This window comes from Euleptes europaea, chromosome 3 (assembly GCF_029931775.1).
Source record: "Euleptes europaea isolate rEulEur1 chromosome 3, rEulEur1.hap1, whole genome shotgun sequence".
Taxonomy (NCBI): domain Eukaryota; kingdom Metazoa; phylum Chordata; class Lepidosauria; order Squamata; family Sphaerodactylidae; genus Euleptes; species Euleptes europaea.
In genome coordinates this window covers 15,094,911-15,113,636 of record NC_079314.1, presented here as the reverse complement: position 1 = coordinate 15,113,636, position 18,726 = coordinate 15,094,911, and the positions used below count along the sequence as shown (strand labels likewise).

At 47.6% G+C, this 18,726-nt stretch overlaps 1 protein-coding gene across 1 annotated transcript; it reads left to right on the top strand.

Annotated features, from left to right (window-relative positions):
- The first annotated feature begins 231 nt into the window (after positions 1 to 231).
- On the top strand, positions 232 to 1,257 carry LOC130475005 (free fatty acid receptor 2-like). The gene has a single exon (XM_056846699.1). It carries the CDS (start codon positions 232 to 234, stop codon positions 1,255 to 1,257), a length of 1,026 nt encoding a protein of 341 aa, XP_056702677.1.
- Positions 1,258 to 18,726: the final 17,469 nt, after the last annotated feature.

Genomic DNA, 18,726 nt, shown 5'->3' with positions numbered 1-18,726 from the left:
TACTTGCTTAGTCCCTTTAACTGGAGATGCCGGGGCTTGAACCTGGGACCTTCTGCATGCCAAGCAGATGCTCTAACACTGAGCCAAAGCCCCTCTCTATATCCTGCCCTTGTAACAAATGAGTTCGACACCCCTGGTTTAGAGTTTGGTAATTTGAGGAACTAGCAAATCAGCATCCCGGATGACTGCAAAATGTAAAAATCCCTTATTTATCTTGCAGAATCTAAAAGGATGGATCTGTTGCCGCACAACGCCCTTGTCCTCTCAGTCTACATTTTCGCATTCCTGACCGGCCTCCCATCCAACCTCCTGGCTCTCTACACGTTCCTGCTGAAAGTCCGCCAGAAGCCGGCCCCCATCGACATCCTCTTACTCAACCTGACCATTTCTGACATTATCCTCCTGCTTTTTCTGCCCTTCAAGATGGTGGAGGCCGCCTCGGGCATGACTTGGCCGCTCCCCGACTTCCTCTGCCCTCTCACCGGCTTTTGCTACTACAGTAGCATCTATATCAGCACTCTGTTCCTGACGGCAGTTAGCGTGGAGCGCTACTTGGGTGTGGCTTATCCCATCAAATACAAGTTGAACCGCAGGCCGGCCTATGCGGTGGTGGCCAGTATCTTCTTCTGGCTCTTGGCCTGTTCCCACTGCAGCATTGTCTACATTGTCCAATACCAGGTGGCCGGCCTCAACGAGACCAGCCTCAATCCTTCCAACATCTCCAAATGCTACGAGAAGTTCTCCCCCGGCCAACTCCGCATCCTCCTCCCTGTCCGGCTGGAACTCTGCCTCTCCCTGTTCTGCCTCCCGTTCCTCATCACCCTCTTCTGCTACGTCAACTTGATCCGCATCCTGACCTCTTTGCCCAACATCCAGGCCCGCAGGAAGCAACGGGCCGTGGGTCTGGCCGTGGCCACTTTGCTCAATTTCGCCATCTGCTTTGCCCCGTACAACATATCCCACATCGTGGGCTTCATCCAGAACCAGAGCCCACCTTGGAGAGTGTATGCTTTGCTCCTCAGCACCCTCAACGCCTCTTTGGACCCAGCTATCTTCTACTTTTCCTCCACTGCCATCCAGCAGACTTTTGCCAGATGTTTTGCCAACGTGGGCAGCAAAGTCCAGGCGTTTATGCCACGGTGTTACTGGTTCTGCCTGGCATGTTGCGAAACCGAGGGAGAAAACACCGGGATTGACAAATCATCCATCTCGAATATGGGGGAGCTGGCGATTGAGAGGAATGGCATGAGGAGGTAGCCTTCTGGAGATGTTCATGGGATGTGCATCAGAACTTCGTTAGGGGGTCTGAAGGATCCGCTTCACCGTGGCTCTCAATTGGGCCCCATAGCCTCCAGAGAATGCTCCCATCTACCTCACAAGGAAAGTCTTCAAAATTTATGGGACTTTCCTTATGGTCAACCCACGGGATGAACATCAACTGGGCTGAACAAATCAGTTCAGCTCACTTGAGAGTAAGGACAATCAGCCAAGGCTATGGAAGGAATCTTATCCTACATCTTGAGCTGGTCTGCATAAAGAACCCTGTCTTCCCAGCATCCAGAATGAGATCTGTGGGGAAATCCTTGGGAATTTGCCCTCAACAATCCCCAGCTAGCTTGCTGCCTGCAATGGGGATCTCAGCCTTCATTTGTACATATGAAGCTGCCTTGTACTGAATCAGAGTCTCGGTCCATCAAGGTCAGTAGTGTCTACTCAGACTGGCAGTGGCTCTCCAGGGTCTCAGGCAGAGGTCTTTCTCATCACCTGCTGGTTGGTCCTTTTGACTGGAGATGCCAGGGACTGAACCTGGGACCTTCTGCATGCTAAGCAGATGCTCTACCACCGAACCCCGGCCCTTTCCTAGTTGACTACTTGCAATTTAGCTTTTGTTTGCTACTGTTGATGTGACAACAGATCATTCTGGGATCTGGACCCTGGACAACGATGGCTAGTGCAGTTTTGCAGCCAGTGTTGGTTAGACTCTTCCGTTGGTATTCTCAGGGAAAGTCAGAGCCAGGATTTCTTGTATAACAACGAACAAAGAAACAGAGCTTGTCTGAATAACAGACAAGCTGTTATCCTAAATATAGACTCTGTAAACCTCAGAGAAGTTAATGAAATTACAAATTTCAAAGGAAGAAGAAGAAGCTATTAAGTATCTCAAGATCCTTGCTTGCTGTATTAATGCAGGTGGCAATTGATTGCAGAGCGTTAAACAGATTAACAAAGGCCTATAATTGCTTTTTGTTTCATCATTGTTGGTTCTTCAGCAAAAAGTCAGGAAAGGTGTACACAAGCTTCTCCTTTACCTGTCCCAAAAAAATAGGCTTTGCAGTTTCCAGATGGGGCCTGGAGAGAGTTCCCAAAATTACAAGTGATCTCCAGACTATAGAGATCATCAGTTCCCCTTGAGAACATAGCAACTTTGGAGTGTGAATTCTATGGCATTATACCAGTGGAGGTCCCTTCCCTTCCCAAGCCCTGCTTTCTCCAGGCCTACCCCCCTCCCCCAAACTCCACCCTCCCCAGGTTCCATCCCCCAATCTCCAGGATTTTCCCAACCCAGAGCTGGCAACCTTCATTTGCAAGGGTGTCTTTGGGGGCTCTCCACCCCCCATCCTAATTTTGGTATTAGTTTAATTTGCATGTAAACACGCAGACACATTCCAACTACAAAGAAGGAAGCACCGATAAGAGGGATCTCTGAGACAGCTCCCGGCAAAAGCACAGGAGGCTTCAGCTTTGAGACAAGGACTCTTGGACTTTTCTTGAAAGCGGAGATTACCAACAGGCAACTTGTGTATGTGTAAAGTGCCGTCAAGTCACAGCCGACTTATGGTGACCCCTTTTGGGGTTTTCATGGCAAGAGACTAACAGAGGTGGTTTGCCAGTGCCTTCCTCTGCACAGCAACCCTGGCATTCCTTGGTAGTCTCCCATCCAAATACTAACCAGGACTGATCCTGCTTAGCTTCTGAGATCTGATTACGTCAGGCTAGCCTGGGCCATCCAAGTCAGGGCAACAGGCAAATTAGTCCTGATCAAATGATACTGCTGTTTCTTCCAGTTTTATTTATTTATTTATTAACATTATTTATAGTCTGCTTTTCTCACTGGGACTCAAAATGGATTACGAGGGAGTCAATACAGTCAAGAAGAAAAAGAGGAAGAGTTGGTTTTTCTAGTCCGCTTTTCTCTACCTTAAGGAGCCTCGAAGTGGCTTACAATCACCTTCCCTTTCCCTCCCCTCAGCAGTTACCCTGTGAGGCAAGTGGGGCTGAGAGAGCTCTAAGAGAGCTGTGACTAGCCCAAAGTCACCCAGCCGGCTTCAGGTAGAGGAGTGGGGACTTGAACCCTGTTCTCCATATTAGAGCCTGTTGCTTACTTGGAGGAGCGGGGAATCAAACAATCAACAGGATGGCACCCTCAGTAAACCATGAAATAGGATTTGGGTTGTAGAACCAACCAGAAAGCTAAAAAAAAAAGAACCGGAACAGAAGCAAAGCATAAGTGTTAACATGACACATTAAATGATGCAAAATTACACAATATGATCCAATTTACAGCAACCTATACACAGTAGAATAGATAGGGTGGCCAATCTCCAGGTAAGTGGGATGCCTTCCCATGAACGGCTTTATAAGTGATTGCCCATATTTTAAATTGAACTTGGTAACTGATGGGCAGCCAGGGGAATGACTGTGGAATGGGAGTGATAGGCATGTTCCACCTAGCTCCCGATAATAGCTGAGCTGCAGTATAAAAGGAAGTATTTCTTCACTCGATGCACAGTTAAACTCCCTACCCTAGAATATGGTGATGGCTGCCAACTTGGAAGACTTTAAGATGGGAGTGGAGATGTTCATGGAGGAGAGGGCTATCCATGGCCACTAGTCAAAATGAATACTAGTCATGCATATCCTCTCCAGTATCACAGGAGCTAGTCATGATGCATACCTATTCTCTCCAGTCTCAGAGGAGCATGCCTATTATATTAGATGCTGGGGAACACAGACAGGATGGTGCTGCTGCAGTCGTCTTGTTTGTGGGCTTCCTAGAGGTACCTGGTTGGCCACCATGTGAACAGCCTGCTGGACTTGATGGACCTTGGTCTGATCTTATGTTCTTATTCTGCACCAACTCGAGTTTCTGAACTGATTTGGAGGGAAGACCAACATGCAATGCATTATAGTAGTCTAGTCTCGATGTCCCCGTGGCATGGATCCAGGTGGCCAGATCAACTGTATCAAAGTAAGGGGGCATTTTTTGAGCTAGGCGGAGTTGGAAAAAAGCCTTTATTTGCAACTGCCTTAATTTGCTTCTCCAGCAGTAATGTCAGGACCAGTATAACCCCAAGGCCCTTAATTGAGTTGGCAAGGGCCAGCTGGACCACATCGAAAGTGGGGAGCATACTGTCCTTCAAGACAGCAGACAAGAACAAGAGTTCAGTAGCACCTTAAAGACGAATAAAATTTCTGGCAGGGTATAAGCTTTCGTGAGCCACGCGATAGCTCCTACCCTGCTAGAAATTTTGTTAGTCTTTAAGGTGCTACTGGACTCTTGTTCTTGTCTACTACTACAGACAGACTGACACGGCTACCCATCGTGATCTATGTCCTTCAAGACCTCGGCCATCTCAACCAGCATTCCTTCTGTCTTTACCAGGGTTTAGTTTCAATTTGTTCACCATATAACCACAGCTGCCAGGCAGGGTTTTAGGACCTCTACTGCATCACCAGGATATTTGGATAAGGATATATATATATATATATAGCTGTGTATCATTTGCATATTGATGACAGGCACCCATCAAACTACAAATGATTTGGCCTACGGCCTTTACGTAAAATTTGAAGAGCATGGGGGATGGGATTGCGCCCTGACGGACCCCACAAGATGGGTCCCACACTGATGATGATTGGTCTCAAATGACAATTCTATGGGTCCAGTCTAGGAGGAACTGTTTCAACCAGCCCAACGCACAACCCCCGATGCCTATTTCTGCCTCCAGGTGCCTCAACAAGATGTCATGGGTCCACTGTGTCAGAAGCCGCAGATAAATCCAGCATTTAGAATCCTATCATCTTGTCATTCATTAGACAAATGAAAGTTGTGTGTCTTTCTAGTGCTTTGCCCTGTTATTGTTACATGGAAAACTAAAAGCAGGTTAGTTCTGAAACATGTAATCACACACTATGTAGTAAATCACCTTCAGGGATAGCTCAGTATTAGGGCTGTTGAAACTTTTTTGGGGGTAAAATTCGGATTCGGCAAAATTCAGCCCGTTTTTATTCAGAAAATGCTGAAGTCCGAACTCCCCCTATTTGGATCTGTGGAATTTGGCATGAAATTCGGTGTTTGCGAATAAATTCGGCCGATTAATGCCATTTAAGCACATTTGCAGCTTTTCGCAGCTCCGGGGGGGGGGCATTTTGGAGATAAAGGTCCAAAACATTCAGTGTAGCTTGAGGGGACCCTTCTTGCAAGAACCCCCAAGTTTGGTGCAGATTGGGTCAGGGGGTCCTGAGTTATGGGGTCTGGAAGGGGTTCCCCCACTCCGCCCATTGGAATAAGAGGAGCCGGCAATCCTTAATGTGCATCACAGAGCGGCAAATCCAAGGCAAAACCTCCCATTGTTTCTGGGGCAGCCAGAGAGAGACTCACCGACCCACACTGACCTCCAGGTGAAGGTGGCTACCAGTGAAAACAGCAACAATCACACTCGCAAAGAGGAGATCAAGCCCCCCACGCAGGACAGGTCACCCCCCCCTTTGGCTTCCCCCCCACACACACAGTAGAAGCCAGTCCGTGGCTTCTAAGAGCTGATGTAACTACGCCGAAAGTGCATCCAACAACGCTCAAAGCGTAAGTATACAGCGTAACTAGCATGGGTAACGTATCTTTTCATTTCAACACAGCCAAAGTGCATCTTATAATGCTACTAGCATAAGAGCGACCTGCGCAAATTCCGTATCTTCAGGATTGATAGATTTCACTCGCAAAGAGGCAATCAGCCCACCCCCAGGACAGGTAACCCCCCCAAATTACACTCCACAGAGGCAATCCAGCCCCCCCCAGCAGAACAACCCCCCCCAAACCAGTATGGCTCTCGGCTCAACCCTAAACAAACGAACCAAGAGAAGGAGGCGCGGAGGAGGCATGGGTGCCAAGCAGAGGGACACTCATGCCGCATCACCGCACTGACTCAACTCCAGACGAGGGTGGCAACAGGCAGAAAAAGGCAGAACGCACACTCCCACAGAGGCGAGCAAGCACCCCCCCGGCAGAACAGGCAACAGCCCCCTTTTGGCTTCCCCCCAACCACAGACACTGCTTCCCCCCCGCCCCCACAGAGAATCTGCTTTCCCCCCCACACACACACAGGAGAAAAGGTATAGAGAAAGAAAAACCCAAAATCAAACTGTGTGGATGTCTTCCAGCAGGAGCAGGGAGGAGAAGTAAATCCAATCCTATTCCAGTAAGCAGCTCAGCTCAGGATCTCTCAGGAGCAGCACCACCAAAATGGAAGGAAATGAATACAGACTCAGGACGGGATGGGAGTTTTTAGACTCTTCTCCTTGCCAATTCAAAAGGGAGAATCCCTGCTCTGATTGGCCAGAAGAAGACCCAGCTTGGGCCACCATTCCCCGCAGGAGAATTCTGATTCGGAGCCACCGAATTTGCCCGAATTTATCTGGCGTCCGCCGGAACTCACCGAGTTCGGCACGTCGTTTCCCCCGCCTTTTTTGACTTCGGCTCTATTCGAACTGGAAACTGCCGAATCGGTGAAAATTCTGCTGTTTTCATGTCTGATGGAACCAAATCGACAGCCCTACCCACTATTATTCTTATTGCTTCTCTTCAGCACCACATTATGGCATCTGATTGATGGGCTGTGTTACCAAGTGATGTAAAGACTACAGTCACTCAGGTCAATGACCCATAGGTATTATTAAAAGACTTTGCCCATCCCCTTGAATTAATTTCTATGGATGCCCATGCTCATTGGATAGCTTGTAGGAGGGATGTGCATGTTTTGATAGACACACTTCAGGAGCACAGGAGCTAGATCACTTATTATTAGGGTTGCCAGCTCTGGGTTGGGAAATTTGGGGCGGAGCCTGAGGAGGGCAGGGCTTGGGGAGGGGAGGGACTTCAACGCCATAGAGTCCCATTGCCAAAGCGGCCATTTTCTCCAGGTGAACTGATCTCTATCAGCTGGAGATCAATTGTAATAGCAGGAGATCTCCAGCTAGTACCTGGAGGTTGGCAGAGTGAAGCATGGCAGAGCTAGAGAAGGTGCAGAAAAAAGCCACCAAAATGATCAGGGGGCTAGAACAACTGCCCTTTGTGGAGCAGTTGAAATGCTTAGAGCTGTTTGGCTTGGAAAGAAGGTGGTTAAGGGGAGACATGAAAGAAGTCTATAGAATTATGCATGGTATGGAGAGAGTGGACAGGGAGAAGCTTTTCTCCCTCTCTAATAATACTAGAATGTGGAGTCATCTGCTGAAGCTGGAGGGTGAAAGATTCAAAACAGATAAAAGGAAGTATTTCTTCACACAACGCATAGTACCTGGAGGTTGGCAACTCTACTTATTTTATGGTCAGCATGTTCCCAGATGTTTTTGGTCTTTCTCATAAGAAACAAAATCCCAGTGAAAAACAGCTGCACACGAATTGCATGAGTTTCCCAGAATCCCTTGTGCACCGTGCTGTGATCAAAATTATCGCAACGGCACCATCTGCTGTGTGAAGTAGGAATAATTCATTAGCCAAAGCCTCAAAGACCATAATGACTAGGGTTGTGCATATTGATAAACCTGAACTGAAAATAGACCCGAAATGAGCTGTTTCAGTAATTTTCAGGCTTTGGGTTTACTGAACACCAAAACCTGGGGGTCTACCCAAAGCTGAATAGGCTATTCTCGAAAAAACCAAATAATTATTTGGCTTTTTCAGGTTTGGTTATTTGCCTTTGCACAGCTCTGTGCTTTCTCCCCTTTCTCTCTGTTTTCTTTTACTGTTTTTGTTAGGTCCCCAAAGTTTTGTTAGGGTCCCCTAGTTGGGGCCCTTTTGAGATCGGGGTCATGTAATTGGAGCCAACTTGGTCTGACCAACTTTCCAGGTATATCACACAACAGAAGATTAGTCTGGATAGCAGAAGAGTCATTTAAAAGACAGGGCTCACCCAGTCCTGTCCGGAGGGATATACCTCCAACTAAAAGCACCAGCTTCAACAGCTGCTGACCACCAGGCTTCCAAAGGAGACTCCCTCACCAGCGCAGATGAGCAATTTCCTTCAGACAGCCCCCATGGTCGAGACTTCAGCTGGCTCCAATATCATCACGCCCCCCAAAACCTGCTCTGAAATTGAAGATCGCCCCAAGTAGAGGCTTCATTTCCCTGCACCGTGACCATCTCTTAGATTCAGATTTTTTATGACCACAATAAAGGACTGTTCAGAGGATGTAATTTGCCACCAAAAGAAACATTTCCTGTTCCTTATTTCTCCTGCATTTAAGCCTTTTCCCTCAGTTTGGAAGCTAATTTGCATGGACATCATGCTATGTACCCCAGATACAAAGGGAGCCCCCAGACTTTGAGGCACCAGGCTGTCAATCAGCTCTTTCCACCAGTCCTTGGCAACGCTGAACTTCTGAACCTGAAAACCGATGGACAGCTGTAGCATGCTGGGGTTTATATACCACCTAAAGTGCTAATAATAATAATAATAGTGTGCCGTCAAGTCTTAGCTGACTCAAGGCAGGTGACCCCAAGACCATCAGGTTTTCAAGGCAAGAGATGATAAGTGGTGGTTTGCCACTGCCTTCCTCTGCAGTTTTCCTTGGTGGTCTCCCATCCAAGTACTAACCAGGGCCAACTAGGGCTGTTGAAAAAAAAATCGGTAAAATTTGGATTCGGCAAAATTCGGCTTGTTTTTATTTGGGAAATGTCGAAGTCCGAACTCCCCTGCTTTGGGTCCGTGCAATTCGGCATGAGATCTGGAGTTCGGGGGAAAATTCGGCCGAATAAAGCCATTAAAAACACAATTGAGCCTTTCTGCGGCTCCGGAGGGACATTTTTGGGGGTAGAGGTCCCAAACTTTCAGCGTAGCTTGAGGGGACCCTTCTTGCAAGAACCCCCAAGTTTTGTAAAGATTGGGTCGGGGGGGCTGAGATATGGGCCCCGAAAGGGGTCCCCCCTCCTTAATGTGCATCTCTGACAATGGGGATTTGCAATTAGAAGAGCTTGCCGCCCACTCCCAAAGCTCCCAGCCCCGACAAACAGCTGAGCTGCGGGGAGCAAGGGCGGGGCAGGTGCGAAGAAGTTTGCAAACCATGCAAAGCAACACATTTGCAGCCATGCAAACCATGCAAAGCAACACATTTGCAACCATACAAACCATGCAAAGAAACATGTTTGCAACCATGCAAACCATGCAAAGCAACACGTTTGCAACCATGCAAAGCAACACCTGACACCTGGGAGTTTGCAAACCATGGAAAGGGACAGAGGCAGCTAGCTATGCACAAGGAGCAGGAGGGGGTGGAATTTCCTTTTTTGCATCGGACTCAGGACCAGGCAAATGCATTCTTTAAGTCACAATTTGAAAACCAGTTTTGAGCAAGCATCAAAATAGACCTAACCGATCTTATGAATGAGGGGAAACCTGAGGACACACAACTGAAGCCCCCCCCCTCAAACCAGGGAGAGAGAGACTCAGGGGGCACCCCCCCCCGCAGAACAGGCGAAAGACCCCTTTGGCTCCCCCCCCCCACCCACAGAAACTGCTCCCTCCCCACACACAAACACACACACAGGAGAAAAATTATAGAGAAAAGCCCCAAAATGGGTCTTACTGTGGATGTCTTCTGTTCCATCAGGGGGCACCCCCCCCCCCGCAGAACAGGCGAAAGCCCCCTTTGGCTTCCCCCCACCCACAGAAACTGCTCCCTCCCCCCACACACACAGACTCTGCTTCCCCCCCCCCCACACACACACAGGAGAAAAATTATAGAGAAAAGCCCCAAAATGGGTCTTACTGTGGATGTCTTCTGCTCCATCAACCCCCCCCCCCGCAGAACAGCCAAAAGCCCCCTTTGGCTTCCCCCTCCACCCACAGAAACTGCTCCCCCCCCCACACACACAGGAGAAAAATTATAGAGAAAAGTCCCAAAATGGGTCTTACTGTGGATGTCTTCTGTTCCATCTTCTTCGCACCTGCCCCGCCCTTGCTCCCCGCAGCTCAGCTGATTGTCAGGGCTGGGAGCTTTGGGCGTGGGTGGCAAGCTCTGCTAATTGCAAACCCCCATTGTCAGAGATGCACATTAAGGGTGGGGAAGAAGACCCAGCTTGGCCGCAGCGGGAGAATGCTGCTTACTAACTGATGGTTATGCTGCTGCGCCGAACCTCGAATTTGCTGAATTTATTCACTGAACACCCCGAACTCACAGAATTCGGCTCCCCGTTTCCCGCCTTTTTTGAGTTCGGTTCCATCCGAACTAAAAACTACCGAATCAGGGGAAATTTGGCTGTTTTTCGGTTTGGGACGAACCAAATCGACAGCCCTAGGGCCAACCCTGCTTAGCTTCCAAGATCCGATGAAGCTGGGCTAGGCTGGAACAGCAGCTGCTTTAAGCCCCTTCTTAGTCACAGTTTTTGTTCTGTGGTAGCAATTTCATCCATCTCATATCCTGAGGCCTCCAAGAAGGGTCATTCTCTGAGAAGGAAGCAAGGCCTACCTCAATGCCCAGTACCTGGGAGTAGGGTCAAGAGGAATCAACACCACCTGAGAGTAACTCAAAAACACCTGCCTGGGAAGTCAAAAGTGGACCCTGCTGAATCCTGGGAACTAGAGCTATACTCTTTGCCACCATTGGGCACTTCTCCCCAGCCAAGAACCTCGTGAAATTAAACCATACACACAAGAAAGATGCAGAAGCTCAATCCGGGAAGTGGAACTTTCTCTTGGGGTTCCTTCTCACAGTCATAAGGAAAAGTTTTGGACTTCAGCCGGGCTACCCTGATCACATTAGATCTCAGATGGCTCTTTCCACCACCACCGGGGCTGGAATTGGGTCCAGGAGGAACAAATAGATTTTTTTCAATAGCTACTTGAGGTTTACTCCTACAGTATCTTGTTACAGGGAATGCAAGGGTCTCCAATATTTACTGGGGGAATTAGTCAATTGGAGATACATTTAGAGAACTAATGAGAGGCTATAGGAGTGGGTTCTTTTACCAGTGTATAGCAACGTTGAGCAAGCCAAAAGAATAAATGCTACGAGAAGCAAATTAAAGTATAAACAAGTTGAAAATTAAGGGGGTACAAACAAACGCACAAATACAATGAAAAACAAGTCACACACACTGAGAGTCACACCTAAAGGGATAGCAAAATGGAATTCTATAGCTACCTTCTGACGTGGAGATTTCAGTGAGAGGCTGCAGCTGAAGAAAGGGAGAGACCACTCAGCGAACCAGTGCTTTGCAGCCAAGGAGCCGTGCAGAGACACAGGGCAGTTGAACGGATCCAAAACGAGAAGCAAATGGCTGCCGCATGGGCGCCAATACTTATAGTAAAAATCTGCCCTGAGGCAGGCTGACTCACCAGGCAGGTGGTCTTGGGGCACAAAGGTAAAATTGCTCCTCAAGTGAGAGGGAGTTCCAGGGAGAAAGGCAGGGTGCTGGGTTAATAGGATTATTGATAGCTGTCAAGTATCGGGTGATTGTGATATTGAGCAGCTATCAGGAATTGGAGTGGGTGAGGGAGGAGGAGGAGGATTTGAGTGATGGGATTAGCCTGGTCCCAAACTATCCCAGGGAAGGAATGCAAGGAGTGACAAGGGAATGCAGGGAGTGACAAGGGAACTCTTGCTTGAGTTGTCAAGTAGATCTTGATAGGACAGCTACATTGGGGTTGGGGTCACTGGGGATGTGGGGGGAGGTAGTTGTTAATTTCCTGCATTGTGCAGGTGGTTGGACTAGATGACCCTGGTGGTCCCTTCCAACTCTATGATTCTATGATTGATGGTTATGCAAAACATCCCAACGTACTGTCCTTTGGTTCTTGTAAATTATCCGGGCTGTGTAACTGTGGTCTTGGTGAAATAAGGCTGTTATATCTTCCAGAAAAATCTGGTTAATCAATGAGATTGTGTCTTTTACTGGAACCTTGGTAAAGAGGGATACAACATCAAAATGACTAATATATCCTGTTGATTGAGTCTCAACAGACTGATTTTGTTGATGAAATGGGTTGAATCTTTGATGTAAGAGGTGGTTTTCCCGATGTGGTCCTGTAGGAGGGTGGTCAAATATCTAGCTAATTCATATGTTGGGGAACCAATGGCGCTTACGATGGGTCGGAGTGGGACAGAATCCTTATGAATTTTAGGTAGACCATGGTTACACAGCCCAGATAACCTACAAGAACCAATGAACTCTGACCGTGAAAACCTTTGACAGTATTGTCCTTTGTCTAGATGAGTTCTTCTGAGGGTGAGCTTGGGGTGGGGTAGCAGGCGAGTCCACAGGTCCGTGGTGTCCTCTAGCTGTGCAACCACATCCAAGATGGATTCCAGTTCACTTCCTACTCAGGATCCATATTGCTTCTTACCATGTATGCAAAGTCCTGCTGGCTCCATACAGCTTGGTCCAGGGTAGTGTCTGGGTTGCTTCCATCTTTGGTCACCTGTGGTGTAGGTGCTCTGCATAGTCCCTCAGCTCTACATAGTCCATGTGTACAGGAATAGGAAAAGTCCATATATGGGAGGACAGGATCACAATCTCTTTAAGTTGTTGTGGATCCAAAACTCTAGTTATCTGATGGGACAGCTCCTGTGCTGTTTCAATAAGTTGGCCTGGAGCCTGCTTCTTGCCCTGGTTGGACAGCTCCCCTGCCTTGGATATTGCTTCTTGTCCTCTTGGACTTATTCCACATTAAGATGCTGAATTCGAGTCACCAGGCTCCAGAGTAAATGAGAAGAGATTATTCATAAGGTGGCAAGGATGTGAACTCCATTCATTTTGGTCACTGAAGCTCTTCATCCCATTCACTGCCATAAAGTGCCATCAGACAGAGGAAGAAGAGTTGGTTTTTATATGCTAACTTTCTCTACCACTTAAGGAAGAATCAAACCAGCTTACAATCACTTTCCCTTCCTCTCCCCACAACAGACACCCTGTGAGGTAGGTGGGGCTGAGAGAGCTCTAAGAGAGCTGTGACTAGCCCAAGGTCACCCAGCTGGCTTCATGTGGAGGAGTGGGGAAACCAACGCAGCTCACCAGATTAGCACCTGCCGCTCATGTGGAGGAGTGGGGAATCAAACCCGGTTCTCCAGATTAGAATCCGCCACTCCAAACCACCGCTCTTAACCACTACACCACGCTGGCTCTCAAAAGTCTCAGTCAGCCTATGGTGACCCCTCAAGGGATTTTCATGACAAGAGATTATTAGAGCTGGTTTGTCATTGCCTGACTCCATGTAGCAACCCTGGTCTTCCTTGGTTGCATTCCATCCAAGTGCTAACCATGGCCAATCCTATTTATCTTCTATGACTTGACAAGATTGGGCTAGCCTGGGCCAGTCCCATTCATTACTTCTGTTTTATATGGACGGCAGGGAGTTTCCCTCTAGTTGGCAAGGAATGCTACACCCTCTGGCTCTTTCTAAATGGAACGGTCATGTTCAAAGGCAACCTACCTGAATAGTAGATTGCCAGGATGGAATTCTGGTCAAAAAAAGAGAACCTTTGGAAGTGGCCCGTTTGTCAGATTGCCACGATCTTGCTTGATTCTGACAGGCTCTAGTATGAAGTGTCATTTCCCGCAAAGATCTAACCTTTTGTTCCACGAGCACAGATGTTAAAGGAGGAATTCTCAATTTTTAAAAAGCAAAATGCTCCCCTATTTTCTGGGGGATGGGAGGGGAACATGCAGAAATGGAAAAAAGCACCACTCCCTCCTCCTGTCCTACTTGGTTATAGATATACGGGGGGGGGGGGAGACACACCAAATGCCAAATTGGACACTACTGATCGTGTAGCAGTAGCTTTTCCCATCACTGCAGTATGATGTCAGAAGAAGTGGCAGACAGTGAAATTCTCCTAAAGGCACTACTCTCCCTTCCGAAACTCCTTTGCCCGAGTCCGTCTTTCATTTGCAATGTAGGCAGAAGGGCACCAATGTTCCTCGTGTACAGAAACCACTTGGAGAAAGTCAGACATTTTAACCTTCTCTAAGGAAGGTGGATTACAGGTCATGCAGAGAGAGGGCACGATCCATAGAGATCTGTCTATGAGGACACCTGGAACATTGCATAAAGTGCTAGTTGCTGTATTCAAAAAAGGGTATTGCAAAAGGACGCAAGAGGGCAACCAAGATAATGGGATGGAGCACCTTACTCCAAGGAGAGGTGAAAGAATCTGGGGCCTTTCAATTTAGAGGAAAGATATTTCAGGGGGGAGAAATGATACAGATTTCTCAAAATATGCATGGAGTAGACACCGAAAGCCGACAAAGAGAATTTCTCTATCTCCCATAATACTAGAACTTGGGGACAGCTAACAAAGCTGATGTCTAAAAGATTCAGGAGGCAGAAAAGGAAGTCCTTCTTCATTCAACATGTAATTCAGCTGTAGCATTCACTGTGAGTGGGCATAGGGGTGGCAGCTGACATCGATAGTGTTAAAAGGAGATTACGCAGCCATGTCAACTAAAGGGAGCCTCTATATCCAAAGGCAGTCAAACTCTGAATGCCAATGGTTGGAAGCAACATCAAAGAAAGTCCTTGGCCTCAATGCCCTGTTGGCTGGTCCTCCAGGGTAACTGGTTGGCCATTGTGCCGAACAGGACACTGGACTAGAAGGACCACTAGTCTGATCCAGCAGGGCACCTCTGACATTCATGAGAAGAACATGAAGGCAGTGGATTTCTCAGGCTCTCCCAGGCCTACCTGGGCCAAGGGAATTTTGTCTCTCCGCTCCTTCTCCCTCGGTTTCCCTGTTAGTCTGGTCACTTCTATCTGATGCATGGAGAATAATTGTCCTTCAGAGTGTAGGAGGCCTGCCGGAGTGAGTCAACATCATATCAAGTTTTGTCTCTAATAAATGCCAGCTGCACGCCAGCATTCTGTTGCTAATAAATTCCTGGAGAAAATGGCCGCTTTGGCAACTGGACTCTATGGCATTGAAGTCCCTCCTCTCTCCATACCCCTCTCCTCAGACTCCACCCCCCAAATCTCCTTTACCTTCCATTCTTTCCTTTATCCCTTAGAAGCTCCTTTATCCATTGATCCTGAGCAGCATATATCTAATGTTTGAGGGATATAAGGACTGAAACAAATCTTGCCACTGACAATGTAGTCTTGGGATCCCTGTCACTTAGTAAAAAAGGCATTATGTCAGACACAGAGGCATTAGATTTATATGTTAAAAGGGGAGAGATATAATGTGATCGAAGTTCCTCATACAAGTGGCATTCCAAGAGGGCATGAGCCAATGAATCAATAGAGCCAGAAGAGCAAGGACAGGTCCTGTCTGGGTATGGTATGTTCAAAATTCTGCCCTGCATAACCACAGAGGGGTTTCCCCAAATCTCCAGGTATTTCCCATCCCAGAGCTGGCAACTCTAGCGATCAAGTCAAGGCTACATTACTTTGGGAACCACAGCTCTCTCTTGTAACTCTTCCCCCCCTCCGTGCATTGTTTATGAAAGGTTATTATTTCTATAAGGGACACGCTGTAAAAAAAGAGGGAAGGACGGAGAGAGCTGGTGAGATAGAGTCAAAAGGTTGCTCGGAGCCAGGAGTGAAGGCTTTTTATTGGTGAAGTGATGGGGCATAATAGGAAAGGCGGCAAAGGAAAAGATGCACAAATATTGGCACAGGAGCGGCTGCCTGGCCCAAAGGGGGCATGTGGCTGGGGGAAGAGTCCGCAGGAGGCGCTTGCAACCAAGCAGAAGCTTCTCTGGGGTGCCACGCTCTCTCCATTTTGCTACGCTCTGGGCCCATCCTTGAAGCTAGGTGGTTGCTAGGTCCTCGCATCTGTACCTATAAACGTACTAAGTCATTAGTGTTACCAACCAGCCGATATGATACCAGTCTGTCGGGCAACCGTGAAGGACGAATAGACTTGCCCAGTTCAGCTTCTTCACTGCCCTGTGCTTCATTCCTTCCCTGCCTTCTACTTCTCCTACATTTTGATTTAATTAGGAGAGCCAGTGTGGTGTAGCGGTGAAGGTGTCGGGTTAGGATGTGGGAGGCTCGGGTTCAAATCCCCAGTCAGCCATGAAATGCACTGGATGATCTTTGGGCAATTGTGCATTCTTTCTCTCTCTCTCTCTCTCTCACCCCCAAACACAGCCTCTCCAACTTCACAAGGCACTAGGGTGGCCAGCTTTGAGTTGAGAAATACTTGGGAGATTTTGAGGGTGGAGCCAGAGGAGGACGGGGTTTGTTGAGGGGAGGAGACTTCAATTGGGGCACAATGCCATAGAGTTCAATTGGCAAAGCAGCCATTTTCTCCAGGTGAACTGATCTTTATTGGCTGGAGATCAGTTGTAATAGCAGGAGATTTCCACCTGGAGGTTGGCAACCCTACAAGGCACTTGTGATGGACACATGGAAGAGGGAGAGAATCATGTCCTATGAGGAAAGGTTGAAGGAGCTGGGTATGTTTAGCCTGAAGAGGAGAAGACTGAGAGGGGATATGATAACCATGTTCAAGTATTTGAGAGGCTATCACATAGAGGATGGTGCTGAGTTGTTTTCTGTTGCCCAAGAAGGCCGGACCAAAACCAAAGGGTTGAAATTAAATCAAAAGAGTTTCCATCTAGACATTAGGAAGAATTTTCTAACAGTTAGAGCGGTTCCTCAGTGGAATAGGCTTCCTCGGGAGGTGGTAAGCTCTCCTTCCCTGGGGTTTTTAAAGAAGAGGTTAGATGGCCATCTGTCAGCAATGCTGATTCTGTGGCCTTAGGCAGATGATGAGAGGGAGGGCCTCTTGGCCATCTTCTGGTCACTAGGGGTGTGTGTGTGTGGGTGCGGAGGTGGTTGTGAAATTCCTGCATTGTGCAGGGGGCTGGACTTGATGACCCTGGTGGTCCCTTCCAACTCTATGATTCTATGTATGCCTCTCTGAGATTCTGGGAAGAAGAGAGGGATAATTTCATTTATTTTCTTACTTCATTTGTACCCCTTCATTCTCCCAAATGGGGACCCAGACTGGTTTGCATGGTTCACCTCTCCTCCGTTTTATCCCCACCACAACTTTGTAAAGTAGAAAAAGAAGAAGAGTTGGTTTTTATATGCCGACTTTCTCAACCACTTAAGGAAGAATCATAATCTTCCTTAAGCAAGCCTCCAGGCAGGATTGCTAAGAAGATTTGGTTTTTATATGTTGACTTTCTCTGCCACTTGAGGAAGACTCAAACTGGCTTGCAATCCCCTTCTCTTCCCCTCCCCACAACAGAAACCCTGCGAGGTAAATGCAGCTGAGAGAATGTGACTTGCCCAAGGTCACCCAGCTGGCTTTGTGTGTAGGAGCGGGGAAACCAGCCCAGTTCACCAGATTAGTGTCTGCCACTCATGTGGAGGAGTCGGAAATCAATCCTGGTTCTCCAGATTAGAGTCCACCACTCCAAACCACCACTCTTAACCACTACACCATGCTGGTAAGGGGACAGTGTTTGACTGGTCCAAGGTCACCCCCCAAAAATGTCCATGGCAGAATGTGGGTTGAAACCTCCCAGATCCTAGCCCGACACTCTACCCACTACATCACATTGACTCTCAGTTCAAAGGTATCAGATAAATAATACATGTTGTATGTAAAAACCTATTGGCTAGGTATCTGAAGGTGGCTAGGACATGATGATTCAGAAATCATCTACGACAGATGTGAAATTTAATATGAAATTATGTTCAGGTTTCCTTGGGTGCCCAGTAACCAAAACAAAGCCATCAATCACTGAGAGCTAGGACAAAAGGCTTCCAGGAAGACTTCAAGACTTGAACTTTGAGGTCCGTTGGCTCACTCCTGTCTGGGGCTGATCTGTGGATTTTCAGGCACTATGACGGAGTCCTCTCCCTTAAGAAACAGTCTCCTGAAGCAACAGCTCTCTTGAGACCAACGTGTCTGCTGATGATTTCCTGGAAGCCGTTCAATGACCCCATAAGAGTCACTGTGTTGTCTCCGTGTCAGGAGCACACTGGGATAGATAGATAATTTATTTGTGGCCCTTAGTCAGTCAAAACATGATAAAACGGAAAGCATGGACTAATAGATTCTTACAATCAAAGAATTACAGTCCGAGTCTTAAAACATTTTTAAAACATTTAAAAAAAGAATTACAGCTGGGACACATCTTTCAATTGCGCTGTTCTAAGGTGACGAGTTTTGCTGCTAAACAAAATTTCGCAACCTGAAGAGTGGCTGAAGGATTACCCCCTTGTAGGAGCATCTGAAACCTTTCACCTGCCCTATCAGGTCTCAATCTTGATAAGAAGGGCTCAATAAACTTCGAACGGGGACACACTGGGATAAAAACACACTTGTGTGGTACAACCGTATGCACAGTTGCCTCAAGATGGCTTCTTTACAGGGATTTAGCAATGCACACAGACCCAGAGTGTACAAAGAGTTTGTTTGCTTGTTTTTGTACCCTGCTTTTCTCTACCTTAAGGAGTCTCAAAGCAGCTTACAACCACAATCCCGTCTTTTCCCCAC

Bases quoted from the DNA above. Each gene is read 5' to 3' on its own strand.
- LOC130475005 (XM_056846699.1), top strand. From the start codon at position 232: ATGGATCTGTTGCCGCACAACGCCCTTGTCCTCTCAGTCTACATTTTC.